General features: G+C 41.7%; 1 protein-coding gene across 1 annotated transcript in view; it reads left to right on the top strand.

Moving 5' to 3' along the window:
* The window catches only part of ROR1 (receptor tyrosine kinase-like orphan receptor 1), a 176,180-nt gene that overhangs the window by 20,388 nt on the left and 129,280 nt on the right, over window positions 1–26,512 (top strand). Inside the window, exons 3-4 of the mRNA XM_006773274.2 lie at window positions 15,540–15,827; window positions 16,469–16,499. Coding sequence (XP_006773337.1) covers window positions 15,540–15,827; window positions 16,469–16,499 — 319 coding nt within the window. The remainder of the gene's footprint in view (window positions 1–15,539; window positions 15,828–16,468; window positions 16,500–26,512) is intronic.

Genomic DNA, 26,512 nt, shown 5'->3' on the forward strand with positions numbered 1-26,512 from the left:
CCAGAGATTGAGGTGCCCTCACCAGCCAGCATTGTCATAACCTTCACAGAGTTATCCTAAAGGCTCTAGAAAACAATGACAATTGTGCGGAACCTAAATGAGTGTAAAAACTCACTTTTATTATGAAATTTGTTAGTTTCTGCAGTGGCTTTGGAAAGGATTTTAATGCACATGAAGATAGAGGAGCTTAAGTTGGAGAATTCTCATCATTATCAATAATCTATGCAGTGATTACTTCATTTTCTTGGACTTTGTAATAGACAACTTTCAGGGAGGCTGCCTGCATACAATAACCCCTGATGTCTAATAATCGTGGCCATGTTTATATTTGGAGCCCTGCCATTCTGAGGAGAGCTGATTGGACCAGGGGTGGATACCTGACTCTCATTGAGTCAGAGTGTCTGTTCTGGGAATTTGAAATTGGGACTCAGAGACAGCCAGTCAGTGTGTGTGAGTTGCTGGTACTGCCATGAGGTCAACATGGGGGCCGTAGAATGATCACCCTCTGCTGGGAATGCAGAGAACTCGGGAAATTTGGTTTGCAGAGAAAGGAGGTGTTTTTTTTGTTTGTTTGTTTTTTAATATATTTTATTGATTTTTTACAGAGAGGAAGGGAGAGAGATAGACAGTCAGAAACATCGATGAGAGAGAAACATCCATCAGCTGCCTCCTGCACATCCCCCACTGGGGATGTGCCCGCAACCCAGGTACATGCCCTTGACCGGAATCGAACCTGGGACCTTTCAGTCCGCAGGCCGATGCTCTATCCACTGAGCCAAACCAGTTTTGGCGAGAAAGGAGGTTTATTTAAGCAGAGCAGATTCCTAGGGAGAATATAGAGATTGGGAGTGGAGGGAGCATCCGGACCTGGTTCCCAGCAGCTTTCCAGTCTCGGTTCCTGTTGCTCTGAAGGCCTGGCCCGACTCCTTGCCAAACTGCATGAGAAAACCTTTCCATCCTTTGTTAAATTCCCCACTCACCTTGCCCATCCCTCCTCACCTTCTTACACAGCTTGAGTTAGCTTTTGTAAGCTTTTGCATGCGATCGGAGTCTTGACAGGCTGATTACAGAGATGGTCATGTAAACAAATACATGGATGTTCATAGTTACTCTTCAGTGCCCGGGGAGCTTTGAGTTGGGAATGAACCTCAGAGATCTCTTAGTTCTATCCTCTCATCAGACAGATGTGGAAATGCAGGCTATAGATGCAAAGTGATTACCTAGGGTCACACAGCCAGTCCTCAGGCAGCCAGTGCTCTTTCTAGGCTGACTCCCTAGTGACTGCTATCCGTCCATTCACCCACCCAATAAATACATAGAGAACAAGTTCCTGCTATATGACAGGTCTTAAAATATGTGCTTTCTGTGTATCGATTCTCTATTGTAGTTAACAAACCACTCTAAACTCAGTGGCTTCAACCGTTCACTTATTATCTCTCCAGGTTCTGGGAGTTAACTAGACTCCACTAGATGGTTCTTGCTCAGGGTCTTTCATGTGGCTGCAGTGAGATGTTTTGTTTTGTTTTTTAATATTTTTATTGATTTTTTTTTTAGAGAAAGATGAAGGGATGGGGAGAGAAAAAGGGAAACATCAATGTAAGAGTGGAACATTGAGACCAAGCCCACAACCCAGCCATGTGCTCTGACCAGGAATGAAGCCAGGCACCTTTTGATGAATGGGATGATGCCCAACCAACTAAGCCATAATGGCCAGGGCCTGTGCTTTCTATTTTTTTTTTAAACAAACTGTGTGATAGGATCAAAAATCTTTTTTTTAAATATATTTTATTGATTTTTTACAGAGAGGAAAGGAGAGAGATAGAGAGTTAGAAACATCGATGAGAGAGAAACATCGAGGATCAAAAATCTTTATGCTTATTTTTATGCTTTTTTTCACTTCATTCCATGGGAGTCCCCATCTGAAGGCCCCTTGGCTAGCCCATCATCAGAGCAAGTTCATCTGGGAATCTCCCAGAGTATGCTCCCATCATATAGTCTCTGTGTCTCTCTCGTGACATTCTTTTCTACCATCTGTGATAATCCTTTCATATCCTTTCTCCTTTGGGAGCCCTTTATAATCAGGGACTATATCTGAATCACTTTTACTTCCTAGCACAGAATCTACCACAAGGTGTGTCTTCAGTAAATGGATGCTATTCTAAAGAATGTATTTCACTCCCTAGAATCTCAAATGGGGATTGTGATCTCATGTGTCTGCTTTTCCCTGGATTCCTGAGGTCAGACCTAATTGGGGATGAAGAGATAGGGATCCAAGCTCGGAGCCCCGGCAAACCCTCCTCCCCATTACAGCTCCTCCCAGCCCTATCCTCCCTGCCCTGCTGGGTCAGCTCACATTTCCTGAAGCCCGGCTCTAGCTCAGCTCTTCCAATGTCTGCACAGGTGTATTTTCTTACTATTCTGTTTTCCGCTCCTCTCTATTCCTCCCCTCCCCGAAATGCCTGTGCATTCCAGCAAGAGGACAGGAAGTCTGGGCTTTCTCTCCCTCTCCACTCTGCTCTGGGTCTTGCCCACTCTGCCTGATAAATGGCAGAGGACTGCCCCCCCACCCCCACTCCCCGCCATGGCTGTGCACTAACCCTGGCCTGCCCATTTTGATCTCTCTCCCAAACTCCTTCAACACTCAACCTCTTGACCACACACTTAGCTTTGACTCTCACTCTGACTTGTACTTTCAAATTAGATTCTGGAATATTTCCTCCTTTCTTCAAGATCTTAAAGGCATTCCTTAAGGATAGAGACCATATTTCCTCCTTTGCAAAAGTCCCATGAATTGCTTAGTGTCACATCCTTTGCAAGTCCTTCTCTGTTACCCCAGGTTTAGAAGTGGGTTACATGTCCTCTGTCACCCTGAATATACCCAGCTCATAATGGTTGTTTCTTTACATGTTTCACTACATAGCCAGGATGCAAGACCTTTGAGCACAGGCACATAAATCCATTTGCTCTTTTATTCGTTAAATATTTTGCGCATCTCTCCACAGCAAACCTGTGCTAGGTTTAAGGTGCTGTAACGATGAAAAAGGCCTGGTCACAGTCTTGTGTGTTTGATTGTTGCCTCTTGCTGCTAAGAAAATAGTATCAACTTCAGTTGTCATCTCCAAATTACTCAATACTTTTCTGTGTTCTTGAAAAACCAGTAGCATTTTTAGACAACAAAAAAAAGGTCTAATTTTTGAGGAATTTGGTTTAAAATTTGAGGACAGAACCACCCCGTTCATAACAGAATATTCAGGTGACAAGGATTTCTCCCATGCATTACCCCGTTACTGGGAGATCTGAGGTGTGGCCAAGTCAGCAGATTCTTTCAAAATTCAAAACACAAATCTTGCACAGTGAATGGAGATGAGAGGAAAGACTGGTGTGTGTGCCCTTGCATGTTTCCTGAAGCTTACAGTCTGGGAAAAGCTGAACTGGAATGTTGGGCTCAGTGAAATCAAGTTGGAATGCTGATTGGCGCACAAACGGATTTGTTTCCCATTCAATCAAGATGTGACTTTAGAAAACTGAGATGGTGGAACGCTGTGGTCCCTATAGGCATAGACATTCCTTGGCCAGAATGGCAAACTTGTCTTTTGAAAGCCACTGGGCTCCATTTAGAGCATCAAACACTCGAGAACTTATTATGACTGGACAAAAGCCGCTGCCTCACAGAGTCAGGACAGGATAGTGAAAATACAGTGACTTCTTTGAAGGCCCTGAGTGTAGCTTGGTTCTTCCTCGCACCGGGCTCCCTGAGCAGGGCTGAAAGCACAACTGTTACCTTTGCATGAGGCAGAAGCATCCACGGGCTTCCCTAGTGAGCATCACGCATCATGCTGATGCTGAGGCGTCTCCTATCCACAGTATTGAAATCACAGCGATGACTTATGATGTGTTCTGTTTGCATTGGCCCACAGCCCAAACCAGAAATGTATCTCAGGCTTGGCCTTCTAGATATTATCTCCAGTCATTTAAAAGTTCATTATGCAAACCCACTCATCCTGTCCCGCTATAGCTAAGGTCTGTCAGCATTTTACAAAGGCTTATAACTCAACCATAAAGGGGGAGAATGCAGTTTTCAGGTTGCAGTGTGGCATGCAGGGCCTCAGCCCAAGAGTCAAAAGCATTGCTTTTTTGTTGTTTTTAACTTAGAACCTTACCAAGTTATAGTGAAGCAAAGGACTAGCTTGTGCTTTTTCTGGTCTTATTTGGTTTGATTTTCCAGGGTTGGGAAGTGACTCCTTCAAAGGTAGATATACCCTCTATCAAGAATATAGGCCCATGGATTTATTCATCAGACTAGTATTCAGCTAAAGACGGTGGCTTTGTGAAAATAAATAAATAAATAATTATAAAGTTAGGATGGGTAAAGATCAAGGGAGTCAGAAATAAGTTTGGAAATATTTCTCTAAGATGTGGGGACCAATTTTCATGCCAATCTGTGTCCTTTTGAATTTTATTTTCAAGAATTTTATGTCAAAATCAAGTCATTATCCTGATGGGTGTGTTTCTGCACATAATTTCTAAATACAGTAATCCCCCCTTAAACATGAAGGGTATGTCCCAATACATGGATACCGGAAGCTGCAGATAGTACTGGACCATACATGTATATAATGCTTTTTCCTGAACCTACATACCTTTTTCACTTAAAGGAAGCACTTTAAGGTACTTTTTAACATATTTGAATTGCCAGCACCACCACTCTTGTGCTTTGGGCCATTATTAAGTAAAATAAGGGTTATTTGAACATAAGCACCACAATACTGCAGCAATATTGCAACAATACTGATAACCAAGAGGGTGACTAAGTGACTACCGGGGGTGGTTAGCGCATATAGCATGAATACACTACACAAAGGAATGATTCCCGTCCTGGGTGGGACTAAAAAGGGTGGCATGAGATTTCATCACACTACTCAGAGTGGTGCACAATTTAAAATTTGTGAGTTGTTTGTTTCTGTAATTTTCCATTTAATTTTTTCAGACCACAGTTGACCACAAGTAACTGAAACTGTGGAAAGCAAAACCACGGATCAGAGGGGACTACTGTATTCTTAGTATGACTAAATTTAAATGACACATGCACACATGATAAACGTGAAGTACCAAAATGATACCAAATAGTAAAAACAGTTGAAAAAATGTTAATAAATGGGATACTGAAATAAATCACAAAAGTTTATAACTAGAAAAAAGGTTCCTGAATAACCTTGTTGGCAGTTGCCAGTGATCCAATTAGATAACCTGATCTTGGAGTAAAAATAAGGGCTAGTAAAGATCATCTGAATAGTTTCAGGTGAGTTGCTCATGGAAGAAGTTCTTAATGACAGAAAGGTATAAAATAGTAGGATGAGAAGGGACATGTTGGGATGGGTGTCGGGTAGAACTGGGTTCCAATCCCAGCCACGATGAGCCTAGCTATGCTAAAACCTCTATAAGCCCGGGCATCTTCCTTAAAATAGGGATACATCACAGAGTTTCTAGAAAGGTTAAAATGCAGTAATATATGTAACTGACTGATGGAGTCAATGTTCAACACATTTTTCCCCCTCTCCTACCTTTATTAATTATAGCAGGAACTCAAAAGCAATCTAAATGTTGAAGGTCAGCCACTCTGTAGATCTTAACTACTTAGAAGAAAAAACTAATTTCCCTGAGCTTTTAAGAGTCCATTTACATACAATTGGCCTACTTATAAAAATGACCTATTCATTAAAACAAGTCTCTAGCTAATGAAGTTTTCTTAAACTCCTTTGTGTTGCTGTGTGTACTTACTGTGCTTCCTAAGGAAAGACCTACAAAGGCAGTTGTCTTTGCCCATTAATCCAGATTTATAGGGGGTTTGCTCCCCAAAAAGGAGCTACATTATGGACTGTTTGTTGTCTTTGGTCCTGTGGACACAATTTACACCCATTCTTGTTACTCAGAGGTCACCATCCTGAGCTCAGCTTGGCACATTAGGACTTGAGCTCTCAAGAAAATGTGAGTGTGAGGCCAGGACCCAGCCCAGCCCAGCACAGCACTTCGTTTCTTTTGATGTTTATGGGATGCCCATGACAGCTTTGCCCAACCAGGAAATGTTTACTTTCATCAAGCCATCTCTCTACTTAATTAAGGACATAGGTTCAAAACTGGGGAGTTCAAGGCTTAAGTTTGAGTTGGAGAAGTGGTTCCACTCTTAATCACTAATATGACCTTAGGCAACGTGCTTAACGACTCAGACTTGATTTCTGCTTCTGAACAATGGGGATTGTAGTGGAGAATCCTCCTAGAGATTTTTTACAATAAAAGCTGGGCTCAACAGGAAGCCAGGCAAGAATCGGTGGTCAGGAAACCATAGCTATGACTTTAGCCAAGTGTTCTCTTGTTGACTACACAGGAGAATCATTTGAGGACCGTCTAAAAAAATGCTTATCCTGAACTGCACCCAGGGTCAATTAAATTAGGATCCCAGGTATCAGTGTTTTGTTTTATTTATTCCCCAGGCGATAGTGATGTTCAGGGAGGGTTGAGAATCTCTGGCTCTAGCTTATGATAACTCCCTGTAGTGAATGCTTTGAGGTTCCAAGGATGAGCTATCTTATTTAACCTTCACAACATCACTACTGGGTACTTATAATAATTAAATCACTAGAGGCCCAGTGCATGAATTTGTGCACCTTGAAAGGAACTATAGGCCATGAGGCTATGGTGGGCACAGGGGCAGGTCTTGGCCCATCATCGCGCCCCTGCCCAACCCCTCCACCACAGTCCCCAGTCCCCTCTCTGCCGGCAAACCCACTCCCACCGCCGCTCCCACACACTGACAGTGCTGGCCCCACTCACACCCACTGAATGCACGGAGTGATTGGGGCCGACACCGTCAGTGGGTGCAAGCGGCAGCTGCTGTCATGATTGCACCTCAGGAGCAGGGGGAGGTGGAGAAGCCCTCAGGGGCGATCGGACTGGTGCTAGGCACTGGCAGCGGGTGTGAGGGACTGGCACTGGCAGCAGGTGCGAGTGCCAGGTGGGACTGTGGCACACGAGAGCAAAGAATTTTCAGTAACCACCAGAGGCTCGCCCAGATGACAGCGCCCAATGCCTTGCCTTGGTCTGGCACCCCTGCTGACCTGCTCCACCATCCCGCCACAGCCGATGCCCACCATGTTCCATGCACTGTGGCCTGCTGCTTACACCCGCCATGGTCCATGCCTGCCCCCTGGTGGTCAGTGCACATCAAAGAGACCGGTTGTTCAGTTGTTCAGTTGTTCTGCCATTCGGTCTATTTGCATATTAGGGTTTTATATATATAAATTTTGTGGTTGAGAAAAATGAGACTTGGAGATGTTAAATAACAGCAAGTGAGAGATGGTACTCAGATATGAAGCCAAGCTGTCCAATTTCAGAACTATGTTCTTAATGACCCTGCTGCCTCCATTAACATGAATGGTGCTAGTGGGAACTAAGGTCCAACAAGTGGGGTCACCCAGTGGCCTCAGGCTCTCTCCATACCTTCAGCTTACTGACCTGTTCTCCATGTGTTCAGAACTTCCCAGCAGCCCCACGTCAGATAACAAACTGTGGTTATTCAGAAGTCCCTTGCTATTTCCACTGATTTTTATTAAATGCAGCTTGTGGCTCAGGCTCAAGAATGTACAAGCCGATTTAGATTACGTTTTGCATTGAGTTTATTAAGATAAAAAATATTTCCCGAGATAGTGAGTCAGAAGTATTTATGGTGAAGTGTGCTGAAAGTGAATGCAGGTTGATAGCGTGAACAGAATGTTCTCTCAAAGTCAAATGTGATGACCTAACTGTGTTTGGCAGCCTTCCTTTATGTTTAGCTAAGCATTTTATTTCATGTCGGGAACCTCCTCCCTCCTCTGAAAAGGATCGGTCCTGTAGGAGACGAGGATTTTGGCATGCTCCTCTTTGATACTGAGACCCAGGCCCTGAGCCTAATTGTAACTGGCTCCCCGGTTGACTGGCTGGGTTGCCATGGCAAAGGACTGTTAAACTCTTTATATCTCAGTTTCTCTCACCTGTCAAAACGGGAATATAACTCTTGGCCCCGCCTCTCTCCCTGAGGAGAGTGGGAGGGCACTTTGAAAATTAAGTAATAAATGTTGGGAGGGATTTGTAGATGTGACATCTTGTCAAACGAGTAAGTAATAAATGGGGTGTCGCCGAAGCTCATTTGCCCAAAATACACTTGAGCCTTCCATTTACTTAATCAACCAGCATTTATTAAATGCCTATGAAGTTCCCAATAACACATGGAGTGCTGAGGAAAATACAAAAAGGAAAAAAAGAGGAAATAGAGTCTCAATTCCCAGAGCGCTCATAAACTTCTTTTTTCTCACAGTTCACTTTTTAGGTTGATTAAGCGTCAGTATGAACGTTGCCTGGGCTGTATTTAAAAAGCTCATTCTCGATGATGACTTCCAGTTACGTCATATGTGACTAGTAGTGATTTAGTTGTTCTCAGCACCAGCGGGTATTGTCACGTGCTGGAAGGACTCATAAAAAGAGCAAGGCTATTCTGTAGTTCTGGTTAGAGGTGGTGGTGGACAATGAGAGACAGTCTGGGTCTATAGGGAAGCAGTTCATTGGCTAACAGTACGGTCTTTTGTGTCTACAGGTCTGGGTCTGGGTCCTGGCTCTGCCACTTTCTAGCTGCATGGCTTTAGGCAATCACTTAATCTCTCTGCATCTCTTTTCCTTATCTCGAAAGTGAGGGTAATGATAGTATCTAACTCATAGGATTGTTTTCAAGATTAAATAAATTAATATGTACAAGGTACTTAGAATTTACCTCATAAATACTCAAAAAATGTTAGCCATCATCATCACTTTCTGTAGGTAATGGAGAAGATGGTAGCAGTGAAAGAATACTGTCATTTCATTTTTCTACATTATAAAAATATCAACTCTCTTTTTATTAAGTCCCAAATGTTTGCCCAGATCTACCACAATCACTTAGGATTACTCCCAAATCCCAAGCTGCTTATTCAGAAATAGAAAACAGGCCATACAAGCCTCTCTCTGGCTTATGGTGCTCAGGACTAAACCATTTCGTTCTGAGAGCCTCACACTAGACTAGGACTGAGAGGAGCAGAGAAGGTGTTTTGTTTTTTGTTTTGTGGGAGGCAGCAAAAGTTATGCTCAGACACAGTTGGTTGTCTTTACTTGCAATTTAGCACAGGTTTGCTGTGGGGATTATAATAATTTTACAAGCTGATAGCATACAGGATATTATCTCTTAATGAGCAAAATCCTATATAATAAAAGCCTAATATGCTAAGTGTCTGGTCGTCCCATTTGGCCATTCAACCAATCAAAGCATAATATACTAATGATATGCTAAGGCAGCTCAACCACTCACTATGACGTGTACTGACCACCAGGCGGAAGATACTCCTATAGGTAGGTTAGCTTGCTGCTGGGGTCCAGCCAATTGGGACTGAGTGAGATGGGCCAGACATGCCCTGGAGCCCTCCCGTGGTCCCTCTCCAATTGGCCAACCTCCAGTGTCCCTCCCTGGCCCCAGTAGTGCATGGGTGGGGTTCCTTGGGCTGGCCTGTGCCTTCAGTATTCAGGACTCCTCGAGTTTGTTGGAGAGCCGGTTTCGGCCCACCGGCAGAATGACCCATCACTATGATGCACACTGACCACCATGGGGCAGATGCTCAACACAGGAGCTGCCCCCTGGTGGTCAGTGCACTCTCACAGGGGGAGCGCCACTCAGCCAGAAGCTGGGCTCATGGCTGGCGAGCGCAGCAGCAGTGGCGGGAGCCTCTCCCGCCTCCACAGTGGCACTAAGGATGTCCGACTGTTGGCTTATGTCCGACTGCTGGCTTAGGCCCACTCCCCATAAAAGGGCCTAAGCCAGCAGTCAGACATACCCCAAGGGCTCCCGGACTGCAAGAAGGCACAGACCCGGCTGAGGGACCACCAACCCCCATCCCGAGTGCAAGAATTTTGTGCACCAGGCCTCTAGTAAAAAAATAACATATTCCAAATAAATGACAGATTAGTTACACTATTGTTCCAGGCAAGGGGAAGTGAAGGAATAAAGTCCAAGTTTAATATAAGGTGCACCTTTTTATAGGAGGTGGCACTGGGGAGAGTAGGCAACCAACCAAAGAGCTGGTTTCCAGCTGCCAGCGCAAAAGTACAAGTCCCCTGTTCCTAGAGCACATTGCTAGGGAACAAAGACGCCTGTGTTGGGAGGCTGCTGATCTCTTTCTCCAGGCCTCTGCAGGGTTCATCACCACTGTCTGCATGCAGTGCCTTGCCAAGACAGGAGCAAATTCCCAAGGGTCTACTGAGAGTTTTTAGGTTTCACCCAAACCAAAACTCTCCAGCAGTCCTCACAAGCTCTCAGTATTTATAGTCTAAATGTCCCCTTGCCCTTGTTGCTTCTCCACATGTTCTTCCCATGCTCCCCCAGGGGCCCCTCCACAGCTCTGCTGCTGACTGCTTATCAAGGACAACAGATGTCGAATGATGACATCCTGGCATGACTTCCTTCATTCTTATATCAAAGCAATGTGGGATGCTGACATACTGATACCACTTACTTCATTCTTCTATCAAAGCAACTTTTTTTTCTTTGTCATAAACAACTTGAATTCAAACAACGTCACTTAAGTCACAAACAACTGGATTTGAAATTGAACCTATTACATACACACCAAAAGGGCAGCTGTGGAGTATGATAGAAAGAGCACTAAGCTTGGAATCCAGAGCCTGGCTTTGCCTTCTCCTAGCTGGGATAGGTCTGGGATAGGTCCTCTGAACCACAGTTTACCCATCCCAACTGTGCAAAAGCAATGGTAGATAAAAGTGCTGGCGTCTTAGCACAAATCAAGATAGTGGTAACAAACTAACAAATTATGCTAGAAGTCGTATTCCCCACCGTCATGCACTTCGTTTTTTTAAAGCCAACCGTACTTAAGACGGTCTTTGATGAAGTAGTAAAAATTACTAACTTGATTACATCTTGACCCTTCGGTACATGTTTTTAATATCCCCCATGTTGAAATGGGAGGTGTACATAAGCACTCCCACTACTGCGGAAGTACTATAGTTGTCACAAAGAAAAGCGTTTGAGTTGTGAGCTGAACTGCTCATTTTTTTACTTGAATGACTGACATTATTCTTGAATATTCTTGAAAATGAACAAAATGAACCTGCCCTATTAAGCAAACAGGAAGTGATGGTAATTGCCAACAATAAAATTTGAGCTTCCAATAAAAAATTAAATTTGGGAAAACATTTAGCAACCACCATGAGCTTGACAGCTTGCCAATCTTTACTGAAGAGCTTGGTGGTGATACTATTGAGTACAGTTTTTCTATATTGTATGATCACATGTGTCCATATTTGGAAGATCTACATAACTCATCGAGCCAATCTTTTCTAAATGGGCAACGCATAGCGTTTCAAAATCATAGGTGGGTAAAAGATCTTTAAAGAGCAGGATAAGCCAATTCACTTAAGTGTAACAGATTATGAAAAGTTCTTTGCTATGGCTTCAGATTTCACATTGCAATGAACTTTTAAGAAGCTACCACTTGTTGAATTTTGACGTAGTATCAAAAAAGGATATCCTAAATTATCTGAAAAGGCTATTCAAAGACCTCTCCCCTTTTCCAACCGTGAGAGGCCATATTTCTTTCATACACTTCAACCAAAATGGCATATCTCAACAGACTCAATGCAGAAAGAAGAGACTCCAACTGTTTGCTTTTAAGCCCAATAATAGATTTACAACAATATAAAACAATGCAACTCTTCTTACAATTGTATTTTTCACTAAATATATATTTATGTTAACAAGTAATGAACTTATTTTTAACTTTTCAATAAATTAGTAAATAAATATTTAAAACTTATCTCTTTGAAGCATTCAATATTTTAAAGAGTATATTGGCATCCTGAAACTAAAAAGCTTGAGAATTTCTGTCCAAAAACATGGATGCTGCAGTTAAAATGATTTTTAAAAAATAGACTTTTCTAATAGTTTTAGTTTCACACCAATATTAAAAGGAAGATACAGAGATTTCCTATATACTCCCTGTCCCCACACATGCATCTCCTCCCCGATTATTAACATCACCCACCAGAATGGTACATCAGTTGAAATTTATGCACTTACATTGACACATCGTCGTCACCCAAATACCATAGCTTCCATTACTGCCCACTCTTGGGGTTGTATAGAATGATATGTGCATAATGATATGTACCCACTACTATAGTACCAGACAGAATATTTTCACTGCCCAAAAAAATCCTCTGTGCTCCAACTATTCATCCTACCTCCCCTCCACCCCCACCCTCTGGAAACTACTGATCTTTTTACTGTCCTCATCATTTTGCCTTTAACAGAATGTCATGTAGTTGAAATTATACAGTATGTAGCCCTTTCATATTGGCTCCTTTCACTTAGTAATATGCATTTAAGTTTCCTTCATGTTTTTTCATGGCTTAATAGCTCATGATGACTATTAAGTGCTGAATAATATTCGATTGTCTGGATGTACTACAGTTCGTCCTTTCACCTACTGAAGGACACCTTGGTTACATGCAGGTTTTGGCAGTTAAATGAATAAAGCTACAAACATCTGTGTGTAGGGTTTTGTGTGAACATAGTTTTCACCTCCTTTGGGTAAATAACAAAGAGAAATATTTCTGGATCAAAGGGTAAGAATATGTTTAGTTTTGGAAGAAACTGCCAAATTGTCTTCCAAAGTGGCTGTGCCATTTTGCATTCCCACCAGTAAAGAGTGAGAGTTTCTGTTGCTTCATGTCTTGGTCAGCATTTGGTATTGTCAGTGTTCTGGATTTTGGCCATTCTAATAGGTGTCTGGTAGTATCTCATTGTTGTCTTAATTTGTATTTCCTTGATGACATATGATGTGGAGCATCTTTTCTAGGCTCATTTGCCATTTTTATAACTTCTTTTATGAGGTGTCTGTTAAGTTCTTTTTTTAAAAAAATAGATTATTTGTTTGCCAATTATTGAGCTTTAAGAGTTCTTTGTATATTTTAGATAACACTCCTTTATTAGATGTGTCTTTTACAACTATCTTCTCCCAGCCTGTGGCTTGTCTTCTCATTCTCTTGGCATTGCCTTTTTAAGAGCAGAAGTTTTTAATGAAGTTTAGCTTATCAATTATTTCTTTCATGGGTCATGTCTTTGGTGTCGTATCTAAAAAGTCATCAACATACCCAAGGTCATCTAGGTTTTCTCTTATATTATTTTCTGGGAGTTGCTTTAAAAATATTTTTATTGATTTTTTGGGAGAGAGGAAGGTACAGGGAGAGAGAAACATTGATGTGAGAGCAGAATATTGATTGGCTGCCTCCAGCATGCTCCCTACTGGGGATTGAGCCTGCAGTCATGACCAAAACATTCTAGATGCCTGCCCTTATGGTCATGTAGGCCTGCCCTTATCATCCCTCTCACAATCCAGAGAAGATAGCCACTTAAAAAGCCATCCCAGTTTAGGGGTCAAGAAAGGACAGAACAATGGGAGGTACAGTATGGACCTACTTTAGGATGGGTAGTCAGGAAAACAAAATCAGAGGAAAATCCATATACATAAAAACAGACCAATTTTTAAAAATTAAACTTAATTTTTAAAAAATTAGTTATTTTCTCAGCAACTGGATTCCACAATTAATATCAGTATGATGTTTAAAATGTTATATTATTAAAGAACTAGAGGCTCAGTGCACAAAATTCATGCACTGGCGGGGGGGCGTATTCCTCAACCCATCCTGCACTCTCTCCAATCTGGGACCCCTTCAGGGATGTTCGACCCCTGTGGGATCAGGTCTAAACCAGCAGTCAGACATCCCTCTCACAATCCAGGACTGCTGGCTCCTAACCACTCTCCTGCCTGCCTGCCTGATTGCCCCTAACTGCTTCTGCCTGCCAGCTTGATCACCCCCTAACTGCTCCCCTGCCAGCCTGATTGACACCTAACTGCTCCCCTGCCAGCCCGATTGCCCCCAACTGCCCTCCCCTGCCGGCCATCTTGTGACAATGTGGAAGTGGCCATCTTTCGATGACGTGGGGGTGGCCATCTTGTGATGCAAGGGCATGAGGGTCAACTTGCATATTACCTCTTTATTATATAGGATAAGCTTAAATAAAATTTATTTCATTATTAAAACATTCAATGTAGTAAAACTCAAAAGAAGCCAATGCAAAAGGTACATATGTTATGATTTCATTTATTTGAAATTTTAGAACAGGAAAAATTAGTCTTTGATGATAGGAAATCAGAGTTGTGGTTGCCTGGAATGGGGGCAGAGGAGTGGGTGGGAGCAGGGATTAACTACAAAGGATCTTGGGGTACTTTCTGGAATGTTGAGGAAGTTCTCTATCTTTTCCAAATATGTTTTTATTAATTTTTAGAGAGAGAGAGAGAAAGGAAGAGGGAGAGGTAGAAACATCAACAAGAAACATTGATTGGCTTCCTCCTGTACGCCCCCTACCAGGCATGTGCCCTGACCCGGAATCGACCTGGTGACTTTTCAGTGCAATAGATGATGCTCAACCAACTGAGCCACACCAGCCAGGGCTGTTCTACATTTTGATAGGGATGTTGGTTACATGAGTACATGCATTTATCAGTACTCAGAGAACTGTATAACTAAAATCTGTATATTTCCTAGAATGTAAATTATTTCTCAACTAAAAATTAAATGCATAGAATTTTATATATTGTAATGTGTTACAGTTGATATAAGTAACAGTATGGAAATATGCATTCCTTGGTCACTTTGCCTGCCAGTGACCTGGCTTTCACAACCTTTATATCATCACTGGTGGAAGATTTCTGACATCTTCCTGATCTTATGCCATGTGAATATACGCAGGTCCTCTAATAACTTCATTTCGTTCAACGTTGTTTCATTTATATGTTGATAAGATGCCTTGGGAATTTAATTCTTGTTTAGCTCAATTAGCCTGTGGTAAAATTTGTTTAGTTATATATGTTGTCTTTCTTAAAGTTGCAGAATGTATCCACAACATTAAGTGAATTACTATAAATAACGTTGCTTCTGTTTTTCCAGTTTTTCATGCTTTCTTTCTTATCAAAGGTGGACAAGCTAGAAGGATCTTTTCCACAATGTTAAGAATGGTGTTATTTTGGGGTGAGGAGATATTAGGTGAATTTTACTCCTTTTTCTTCACTGTATTGTTTGAGTCTGTAACAAGGATCATGAGTTTTGTTTTTTAATGCTCTCAACACAAAAGCTCCTTTTGTCTTGTCCTGGAAAGTACGTTTCTTCTTGGGTACTGTATAGTCATTTGAAAACTGGGGTTTATACCATGGTTAGGAACATTTCCTCCCAGGCAGTGGGCCCTGTTAATGGTCATTGGGTCTCGGTAAATGGATGCTTTCCTGCCTCATATACCGCTCCTGTTCAGTCTCTCTGTGGTGCTGGGGCACCGTGCTGTGGATTTGGGGTACTTGGAGGTGCTCTCCAGCTGCCTGCGCCTCTCACCTGCCTCCCTTGCCCTGTGCTCACAGATTCTTACCTGACCCTCGATGAACCCATGAATAACATCACCACGTCCCTGGGGCAGACGGCGGAGCTGCACTGCAAAGTCTCTGGGAATCCGCCTCCCACCATCCGCTGGTTCAAAAACGACGCGCCTGTGGTCCAGGAGCCCCGCAGGATCTCCTTTCGGGCGACCAACTATGGCTCTCGGCTGCGGATTCGAAACCTGGACACCACCGACACGGGCTACTTCCAGTGCGTGGCGACCAACGGCAAGAAGGTGGTTTCCACCACCGGAGTCCTGTTCGTCAAGTTTGGTAAGCAGCTCCCACCTGGAAGGGCCTTTGGCCTTCAACCTCCATGGGGGTCCCTGGGGGAGGGGGGCAGGGAGCACATACTGAGAATGTCCTGTGTGCCCAGCAACCCTAATGCTGGCACCATTGCACCATTTTACAAATAAGTCAGAAGGCTCAGTAGTTACCTACCGTGCTCAGGGTTGCCCAGCTAAGTAACCACCAGAACAGGAGTAGAATCCAGATCAGGCTGAGCCCCCAGCGCCTTCTCTGTGCCCATGAGAGGGAAGTGGGACAGGTTTGCAGCACACGTGCTCTTTTCTGTCCAGGGGCCAGCAAAGGCCCCTGCTGGTGCAGTCAGTGTCGGGGTGCAAGCACTCAGCCTCCCACTGGAAACTCCCTGCGTCCTGCGAGGACTCATTTTTCAGCACTTGTCTTAGCATTTGCCCTCAACTGTAGGGTATAGACAAGTTCTCACTGGTATGCTATTTTGTAGAGGTGGTTGGGAGGAGGGAGTGTGACTGGGGCAAAATAAGAAATCCCAGAAAAATAAGTATCACTTCAGGAGGTTTGAGAACTTTAATCTGCGGTGGTTTGCCTGCACCCTCGCCCCGGGCCAGTAACCCAGCCTGACAGTTTCCTTTGTTTTTCTTTCATTTCTTCAGGCCCCCCTCCCACCGCAAGTCCGGGATCCTCGTGAGTACTTTTATCTCCTCCCTCCTTATGTCTAAGTGTTTCTCCAGAGATTTCTAGGGCAAAGGCAGTGTTATCCGCTGCTTGGGCCAAGACACAGTGTTTCCAGATTTCATTCCGTTTGACCCTGCCCTCATTCCATTTTGCTTTGTCTCTGATATGAAGATTCACAGGAGACTAGCATTGGCAGTACTCTCAGGCGTGGTGGTGTTGACTCTGAATGATCAAAGCAAAAATCTACTTACATTTACTATTTGAAAATTAATCTAACATTATTTACAACAGTGAGTTTTATAAAATGAAGCCAACAAGTGATATAGTGCTGTCTTAAGAACTCATACTCTGGCCTTTAGTGTAAAAGGGCCTATTCTAGGTTTCTGTAAGCATGTGCTTTGGGCATTTAACGGGTCAACAATTAGGTGATCACTTTATTTTTTATTCCCTTTAAAAAACTCAATGGCCGAAGTTCTGACTCACATAGGGGAAGAAAGCCCTGTGCCTGGGTAGAGAGTTACATGAAGTTTGATTTATTCTGAGTTCCTTGTTAAAAGAGTCCAAAGATCCAATTTCTTTCACTGACACTATTGTTGATGCATTTGTCCGTTTTTCTGGCCAAGAGATTTTCTTCTTTTGCTCCACAAGTGTCCACTTAAGGTATTTTTTATGTGTATTTTTATTTGGCGGGAGGGGACTCATTTATTAAAGCTCTTGCTTTGCAAGAAAATATTTTTTATATTTTTAGACTTCTGAAATAAAATTCACCAGGTTCTGCCACAAGAGCATCAAAACGTCTGACCTAGACTATACCCGTGGCAAACATAGCCACTTTATTTGCTCTAATCCCTTCTGTGCCACTAATTACAATGTGGGATATTTTAATATATGTGTATGTGCCGGGGGGCCCAGTGGCCCACAATCCCATTTTTAATAAAAATAGGTAATGGGTAAAAATAAACATTGGCCATCAGCCACACTGTTCTGCTATTTTATCAGCTGGTTAAAGGCAACTGTAAAAGAAACCTTTAAAATCACCCAAGTGCTAATTGCATTCTACTTGCCCAGGTAGAAAACCTTGATTGATCTAAAATAGGTCAGAAGTTTGGTCACTCTGCATTGCATTTCTTGAAGTTAATCTTTTTTTTTTTTTTAATGATCTCACGATTGATTGATATGTGGAATCTGTTTGAAGTCTTATTTAAACAAAGATTATAACTTTTGTTACTCGCTGTAAAAATGCTTCCCACCCAGGTACCTTATTTGTTCCTGTTAATCTGTGTTTCAAATGTGGTTGATAATCCGTATCCCAGGTTGATTAATGTGGTTTTCACTAATCTGCCTGTGTTACTAAGCACTGGACTTTCTGCCTGTTGTATTTGCATCAGAAAGTTCCTTTCTTTTGGAAGTTTTACTTTGCTGCCACCTTTCTGGTGAACCCAGTCTATCTCACATGTTTTTTAATTTTACTCAAAGATAGTACAGAAGTTCCCCCTCATCTCTGGAGGGTGCATTTCAAGATCCCCACCAGATGTCTGAAACCACAGATAGTACTGAACCCTGTAGATGATGTTTTTTCCCTAAACATACATCCTCTTTATGGCTTTTCTTTGGTATTTCCAAATTGCTAGCATCACTACTCTTGCGCTTCGGGGCCATTATTAAGTAAAATAAGGGTTATTTGTTCACCAGCACTGTGATACCAGGGCAGTTGGTCTGATAACAGAGACAACTATGAAGTGACTAACAGGCAGGTAGCATATACAATATGGATACACTGAACCAAGGTGTGATTCACATCCTGGGCAGGATGGAGAGGTGAGGAATGGCGTACGAAGCTTACAGTAAGATGCAATTGGCATGGGAAATTGATTGGCCGTTCAATCTTCATTCTCATTGGGGCATTGCCAGTTGGCATTTTTATATCCTTTTTTCTCTTTTCCTTAGAAATTGATGACGTATCCTGCTTTTTTTCCTCAGCTGCCACTACTTAACGCTGTCTCTAAGAGTTTCTCTCCTCCTAAGATTAACTCCAAAATAAAATGCTAGTTCCTTTCCCTGTCCTCATAGTCCCCAACAAGAAGCCAAACCTCGCGACAATGGAACAGGTAGAACATCACAAAATGACCGCCATGGGGAATATCACAACAGTTAGGATTGCTCCAAAAACCTTTGTCAAACTGCACAGTCCTTTTTCCAAGAGAGGAGTAAAGTGCATTTATAAACTTGCTCTATTTACTTGAAGGTGGCACAGCCGAGTTACTATAAGGAGATCAAATGCAAGTCCATGGCACAACCCTAACATTTGATGAATGAAGTTTAGGTGAATGAGACATGGTGAGAGCTAAGTGCCATTTGAGGCCACAGGGCTGGCTACACCACCAACAACTGGGAAGGGCTTGTCCCTCAGGTCTATGGCCCAGGAAGGCAAGGCATGTGAGGTACTGGTCACTCCCTGTGGGGACTGCATTAGATGTTCACAGAAGCTTCTAGGATGGCATTCTAGTTTGTAGTAGGAGCAAGTTTGAGACGTTAGTAGTTTGGCTTCTGTTCATAGCTTCAGGCTTTATTTTCTTCTGTCATTGCTGGGTCCTGGCCCACCTCGAACAATACAGGGCCTGGGGCATGAGTACAAGAGGAGGCCCACATACCACATGTCTAAATATTTAAAAGTCATAAATCACGCTGGCAAACTGTTAGATGAAATATGTTCTATCCTCCCACGCTGACAAATATACCTTCATAATGACAGAATAAAAAATACATGCAGAGTTATGGTTTTTATCTGACTGAAAGCCAGGAACTATCAAAAGACGACTTTAATCATTATTATGCATGTCTTGGTGTTCTGTTAATGGGCCAGAGATATTATATATAATTTATAGATTGTTATATATGAGTTCCATTAAACTTTTTTTATGACCTTCATTTCAGCAAAATGACTACCTATGTTGTTTTACACAAGGTTTTTACATACTGTTTTTATCTGGGCAACAATGCCAGATTAGACAAACTTTCCTGAGTCACTGTAATTCTTACTTCTTAAAACTAATTATAATTTGGAGAAACACCTTTCTTGAGCCAGTAGAGGCTATAATTCTCAATGAAATTCCTAAAGCAGTACTTAAATTTGCAAAGAATTTTAGCAAATGAACTAAGACCTTTGTATCTCATATTTAAATGGAGTAATGGGGTCATATAATAAATAATCATTATTGTAGAATATATTACAAAGTATCATTTCATCTTAAAATCAGTATCATGTTTTACACATTATCCTGTATGTGTACAAACTTAAGAGTAATATGAATTGTTTAATGTATTAGGGCTGTCATAATAAATTACAGCAACTGAATGGCTTAAACAAAGTTATTATCTCACAATCTGGAGGCTTGAAGTGGAAGATCAAGATGTTGACACGGTTGGTGCCCTCTGAGGGTTATGAAGAAGACTCTTCTGGTGATTTGCCACCATTTTTTAAAATGTCTTTATTGGTTTGAGAGGGAGAGGCAGGGAGAGGGGGAGAGAGAGAAACAACATGTGAGAGACGAACATCTATCATTGCCTCCACATAACCTGGGTATGTTCCCTGACCGGGAATTGAACCACAACCCTTCCACAGGATGATGCTCAACCAACTGAGCCACACCAGCCAGCATTCTTTGCTTGTAGAAGTATCACCACAATTTCTGCCTTGATATTCACATAGCCTTCTCCTTGATTGTGCGTCTCCAAGTTTCCTCTTTTTATGAAGACACCAGTCTTATTGTATTAGGACCCATCTCAATAACCTCATTTTAACTTGATTACCTCTATAAGGACCTCATTTCCAAGTAAGGTCATATTCTGAGATACTGGGTATTAGGACTTCAACATATGGATTTTGGGGTGGTGGACGGGATAATTCTACTCATAACACTTAATATTGCAAAATTTTTCACATCCATGTGAAACTCTTGTAAACCTTAATTTATGAGAACTTTCAGAAGCACTGGCTGCAATGTAAAGAAAAGTGGGAAGCCCAGCCGGTGTGGCTCAGTGGTTGAGCGTCGACCTATGAACCAGGAGGTCTCAGTTCAATTCCCGGTCAGGGCACAGGTTCAGGTTGAGGGCTCAATCCCCAGCATGGGGCATGGAGAAGGCAGCCAATCAGTGATTCTCTCTCATCATTGATGTTTCTAGCTCTCTCTCCCTCCCCCTTCTGCTCTGAAATCAATAAAAAATATACTTAAAAAAAGAAAAGCAGGAAAAGCTTGGAAATATTGGGAATGATAGTTGGTTGTGTAAGAACCTATTGCATTCAAACTGGAAAATTTTGACAAATTGATTTAATTATCTGTTCTCTTGTTGAAGTGCTTTTGCCACTGCTACCCTTCCTGTGCTCTGAGCATTATCCATATCCTCCACTGACAGTGACACAACACACAAACTTTTGCAGTTGCCTTCTGATACAGGGACATAGGGTAAGAGCTGTATGTGTCTGCTGGGCCAGAACAGTATTAGTCCCAGGAGTGGATGTTAAAGGTTTGGAGTATGCTGTGCCAGCACTGAGTGATGGAGTGCCAGATCCCAGGGGCAGAGGATCCCTTGTATGCTCTTTACTCTTATTAAATTATTTGTTGTGTACTTTTTGTATGTGGGCTCCAGGCAAGAGGAGTTGTTGTTGCTGTTTTTCTTCTTCTGTATGTGGGTTCTTCTCTGACACATATTTTCCTTTTATTATTTTTTATTATTATAACCATCCTAGTGGTTATAAAGTTGTATTTTATTGTGGTTTTGATGTGCATTTTCCTAATGATGAATGATACTGAGCATCTTTTTATGTACTTGATGGCCATTTACATATTGTTGGAGAAATGTTTGTTCTAATTCCTTGCCCATTTTTTTTGGATTGGGTTATTTGTCCTTTTATTCTTGAATTCTAAGAACTCTTATATATTTTGGATGCTGTGTCCTTACCCAATACATTATTTACAAATATTTTCTCTCATTCTGTGGCTTTCTTTTCTTTATCTTGACAGTGTTCATTTGAAACACAAAAGTTTTTAATTTTGATGAAGTTCAATTTATTTTTTTATTTGGTTGTTTGTGCTTTTGAGAAACCATTGCCTAATCCAAGGTCACAAAGATTTACTCCAATCTCTTCTAAGAGTTCTAGTTTAATAGCAGAGATGGGTACATATAGAACATGAAGATGACATTTGAGGATGACTTAAGGAATGTGAGAAAGTAGTGTTTCCAAATTCCTGATAGATATTAATCTTTGTAACCCAGGATCAATATATTGGAATTCCTGGGACTTCTCAGAAATTTCTAAGATCAAGATACTTACATTTAGCCCTGGCAGTGGCTCAGTGATTAGAGCATTGGTCTGCATGCTGAACCATCACAGGTTTCATTTCTGGTCAAGGGCACATACCTGGGTTGCAGGTTTGATCTCTAGCCTTGTTTGGGGCACATGCAAGAGGCAACTAATTAATGTGTCTCTCTCACATCGATGTTTCTCTCTTTCTCTCCCTCCTTCTCTCTTTCTCTCTCTCCCTCTCCCCCTTTCCCCCTCTCCCCCCCTTCCATCCTCCCTTCTACTTTCTCTGAAAATCAATGGAAAAAATATCCTCAGGTGAGGATTAACAAAAAAGAACCAGATACTCACATTTACTTGCATGTTTCTAATTAATTATGATTTTCTATAATAATAAACAGTGAATCATTTTTCTCTGGTACTGGAAATTTTTGTAAAATAAAATCCAATGTAATGAAAAAGCTTTAGCCGACACCAGTTTGGCTCAGTGGATAGAGCGTTGGCCTGCGGACTGAAAGGTCCCAGGTTCGATTCCGGTCAAGGGCATGTACCTGGGTTGCGGGCACATCCCCAGTAGGTGATGTGCAGGAGGCGGCTGATCGATGTTTCTCTCTCATCGATGTTTCTAACTCTCTATCCCTCTCCCTTCCTCTCTGTAAAAAAATCAATAAAATATATTTTTTTTAAAAAGCTTTAGTTTTATAGTTTTAGCTTTTATATTTAGGCTTTTGGTCCATTTTGAGTTACTTTTTGTATATGGTATGAGGTAGGTATCCAGATTCATTCTTTTAGAAATGGAAATCCAGTCATCCCAACACCATTGGTGGAAAAGACTATTCTGTACCCATTGAATTGTCTTGGCAACCTGCTAAAAAACAATTGACAAAAAATGTATGTGTTTATTTCTGGATTTTCAATTTTATTCCATTGATCTATGTATGTGTCTATCCTTATGCTAGTTTCTTATAGCCTTTGTTGTGCTTACATTCTTTTTTATTAAATTTATTGGTGTGACAATGGTTAATAAGATTATACAGTTTCAAGTGCACAGTTCCTCATAGTCTTGATTACTGTAGGTCCGTGGTAGGCAAACCGCAGCTTGCGAGCCACATGCGGCTCTTTGGCCCCTTCAGTGTGGCTCTTCCACAAAATACCACATGCGGGAGCGTACGTACAGTGCAATTGAAACTTCGTGGCCCATGTGCAGAAGTCGGTATTTTGTGGAAGAGCCAGTATTTTGTGGAAGAGCCACACTCAAGAGGCCAAAGAGCCTCATGTGGCTCGCAAGCCCCAGTTTGCCGAGCCACAGTTTTCCAACCGCTGCTAGGTTTTTAGTAAGTTTTGAAATGAGAAAATGTGGGTCCTCTGTATCAGATAATGTTCCACTGGGAAAACAGGTCCAGTAAATTTTTATATATATACAGATATAAAGAGATTTATTGCAAGAAATTGGCTTATGTGATTGTGCGGGCTGGCTAGCCAAGTTTGCAATCCATAGGGCAGAGTGTCAGGAGGGGCAGGCTAGACACTCCTGACCAGATCTCATGCTGCATTCCACAGGTAGAATTTCATCTTCCTATGGAAAACTTTACTTCTGCACTTAAGGCCTTTCAATTAATGGGATCAGGCTCATTCTTTTATGCAGGTTGCCCTCCTACAATTAATCAGCTGATTATAGATATTAATCATATCTACAAAGTACCTTCACAGACTAGAATTTGACTGAATAACTGTGGACTATACCTTGCCAAGTCGACACATGAAACTGATTATCATATCCTCCAACATTGTTCTTTCTCAAGATTTTTTTTGTGTGGCTATTCTGGTCCCCTGCATTTCCCTATGAATTTGGGGGTCAGCTTGTTAAATTTTGCCAAGAGGCCAGCTGGGATTTTGATAGGAATTGCTAAACTTGTAGATCAATTGGGAAGTATTATTATCTAAACAACATTAAATCTTTTAATCCACGAAATGGGGTGCCTTTCCATTTATTTCAGTTCTTTCAAGGATGTTTTATAGATTTATTAGAGGCCCAGCACACGAAATCATGCACGGGTAGGGTCCCTAGGCCTAGCTTGCGATCAGGGCCATCTTCCACCCACTCGCCAGTCCCCAGTCCCGCCCCGCTGCCGCCCACCCCAGTTCCCTGTGGTTCCCCGTTCACCATGATCGGAGCCTGCGGGCCAGGGGGCGGGACCAAGAGGGGGTCAATGCACCTCATAGCGACCAGTCGATCACTAGTCATTACACCATTATGGTCACTGGCCTTTTATTATATAGGATATGTTTTGCCCTTTTTATGTTAAATTTATTCTTATTTTATTGTTTCTCATGCAATTGTAAATGGAATTTACAATTGTAAATTATTTTCCTAATTATATTTTTAAATTATGTATTGATAGTCTGTAGTGATACAACTAATACAACTGATTTTTGTATAGTATATTGATCTTATATCCTGCACTCTTGCTAAACTTATTTATTAATTCAAATAGTGTGTGTGTGTGTGTGTGTGTGTGTGTGTGTTCCGTAGGACTTTCTATCTACAAGATCATGTCATCTGCAAGTAGATATTATTTTACTTCTCTCTTTTCAATATTGATGCCTTTATTTTTTTCTACCAAATTACTGTGGCAGAACCCCCAGTACAATGTTAAATAGAAGTAATAAAAGCTGACATCCTGTCTTTTTTCTTAAACTTAAGGGGAAAGCTTTCATTATATGCTAACTTTAGGTTTTTCATAGATACCCTTAATCAAGTTGAGAAAGTTCCCTTCTATTCCTATTTTGTTGAGAGTTTTTTATTATAAAAGAGTGTTTGATTTTGTCGAATGCTTTTTCTGTGTCTATTGAGATTATTATGATTTTTGTATCCTTTAGTATAATAATGTTGTGTATTACACTGATTGATTTTTGATGTCAAGCCAAGCTCACATTCCTGGAATAATATCTATTTGGGCATGGTGTATAGTTTCTTTTTATATGTTGCTGGATTCAGTTTGCTAGTATTTTGTTGAGGATTTTTACATCTGTTTATAAAAGATATTGGTCTGTAGTTTTCTTTCCTTATGATGTTTTTGTCTAGTTCTGATATCAAGGTAATACTGGCCTCTTCCAATGAGTTGTAAGTACTCTATGTTTTGGGAAGAGTTTGTGAAGGATTTGTGTTAATTATGTTTTAAATGTTTAGTATAATTTACCAATAAAGTCATTTGGGTCTGAACTTTTCCTTGTAGGAAATTTCAAAATTACTAATTCGACTTCTTTATTTGTTTTAGGTCTATTTAAATTTTTCTGTTCTTCTGAGAAAGTTTTTGTAGTTTGTATCTTTCTAGGAATTTGTCCAGTTCATTTAGATTATCTAAATTGTTGGCATAGAGTTGTTCATAGTTTTCCTTATTCTTTTAATTTCTGTAATATAAGTAGCAATGTCTCTTCTTTTATTTCTGATTTTAGTAACTTTTATTTTCCTTGTGGTGTTTTGTTTTTTCTTGGTTAGACTAAATAGTTTACTAAACGTTTGTGAATTTTATTGATTTTTTTCAAAGAGCTACCTTTTATTAAAAAGTGGACATGTAAATAATGTGATGTGGCATTTCTTAAAATTAGATCACCTCCTCTCTGATGTTGCTGTGTAAGGTGGTGTGGCTGTTTGTTTAGTGACTTTCCTGAACTAATTGACTATGGCCTGCATTCCCTGTTGATTACAGCTACTGAAGTCTCTGCTCAGTTAGTCTAGTGATCAGTGAACAATTGGACAGAGATTTCCTTAAACCAGTAAGCCTTGTACTTTGTCTTGGGGTCCCATGTGTGCTTTGCGGCACCTTTTTAGCATGACGTCAATTTATAATTCTACCTTGGCTTATGTTTCCTGCTTAAGCAGTGCCTCAAAGTTAGCTAGAGGTGAGGGATTAGGGTTTTCCCAGGGCTTTCTTGGGCATGCACACAGCCCCTCACAGGAGCATGTTCTTCTATATCCCCGTGAATATGCTGGGATTTTTCAAAGTCCCTATGAATGTCTCATTGCTTAGATTCTTTCTTTATGCTTTGGAGCTTTTTGTTGAAGTTATTTTCTCCAATGGTATTCCTACCTCAGGCTACTGTGAGATTTTTTTTTTTAACAAATGTCCTGGGACTAGGGCTTTTCCCACAGAGAAGCTCTGAGTCCAGGCAAATGAAGATAAGTCCTTGGAAAGGGGCTATTCCAGATTGCTGCTAGCCAGGTCACATTGTGCCAATTACTGGAGAGGGGGCTTTTGAGGCACTCCAACCCCCTCTGCCTCCTTCAGTGACTGCTGGACTGCTGGTTTTCACAGCAGCTGTGGAGGGGAAGCTGCTGATATTGAAGGTTCCTACAGAATTTGGGAACAGAAGATAGGAAAAGGGCAAGATAAAGTCCCACAGTACTCTGTTCTTATCAAATTTCAGTCTCCCTCCCCTTATAAATAAACTAGAGGCCCAGTACACAAAAATTTGTGCACTCGGTGGGGGCGAAGGGGTCCCTCAGCCCGGCCTGTGCCCTCTCGCAGTCAGGAACCCCTCAGGAGATGACCCGCTCCCTGGGGGATTGGGCCTAGGCTGGCAGTCAGACAACCCTCTGGCAGCCTGGGGGCCCTCGGGGATGTCCACTTGCCAGCGGGGAGCAGGCCTAAGCTGCAGTCGGACATCCTTAGCGCTGCTGAGGAGGTGGGAGAGGGTCCCACCACCACCGCTGTACTGT

Source organism: Myotis davidii, unplaced genomic scaffold (assembly GCF_000327345.1).
Source record: "Myotis davidii unplaced genomic scaffold, ASM32734v1 scaffold205, whole genome shotgun sequence".
Taxonomy (NCBI): domain Eukaryota; kingdom Metazoa; phylum Chordata; class Mammalia; order Chiroptera; family Vespertilionidae; genus Myotis; species Myotis davidii.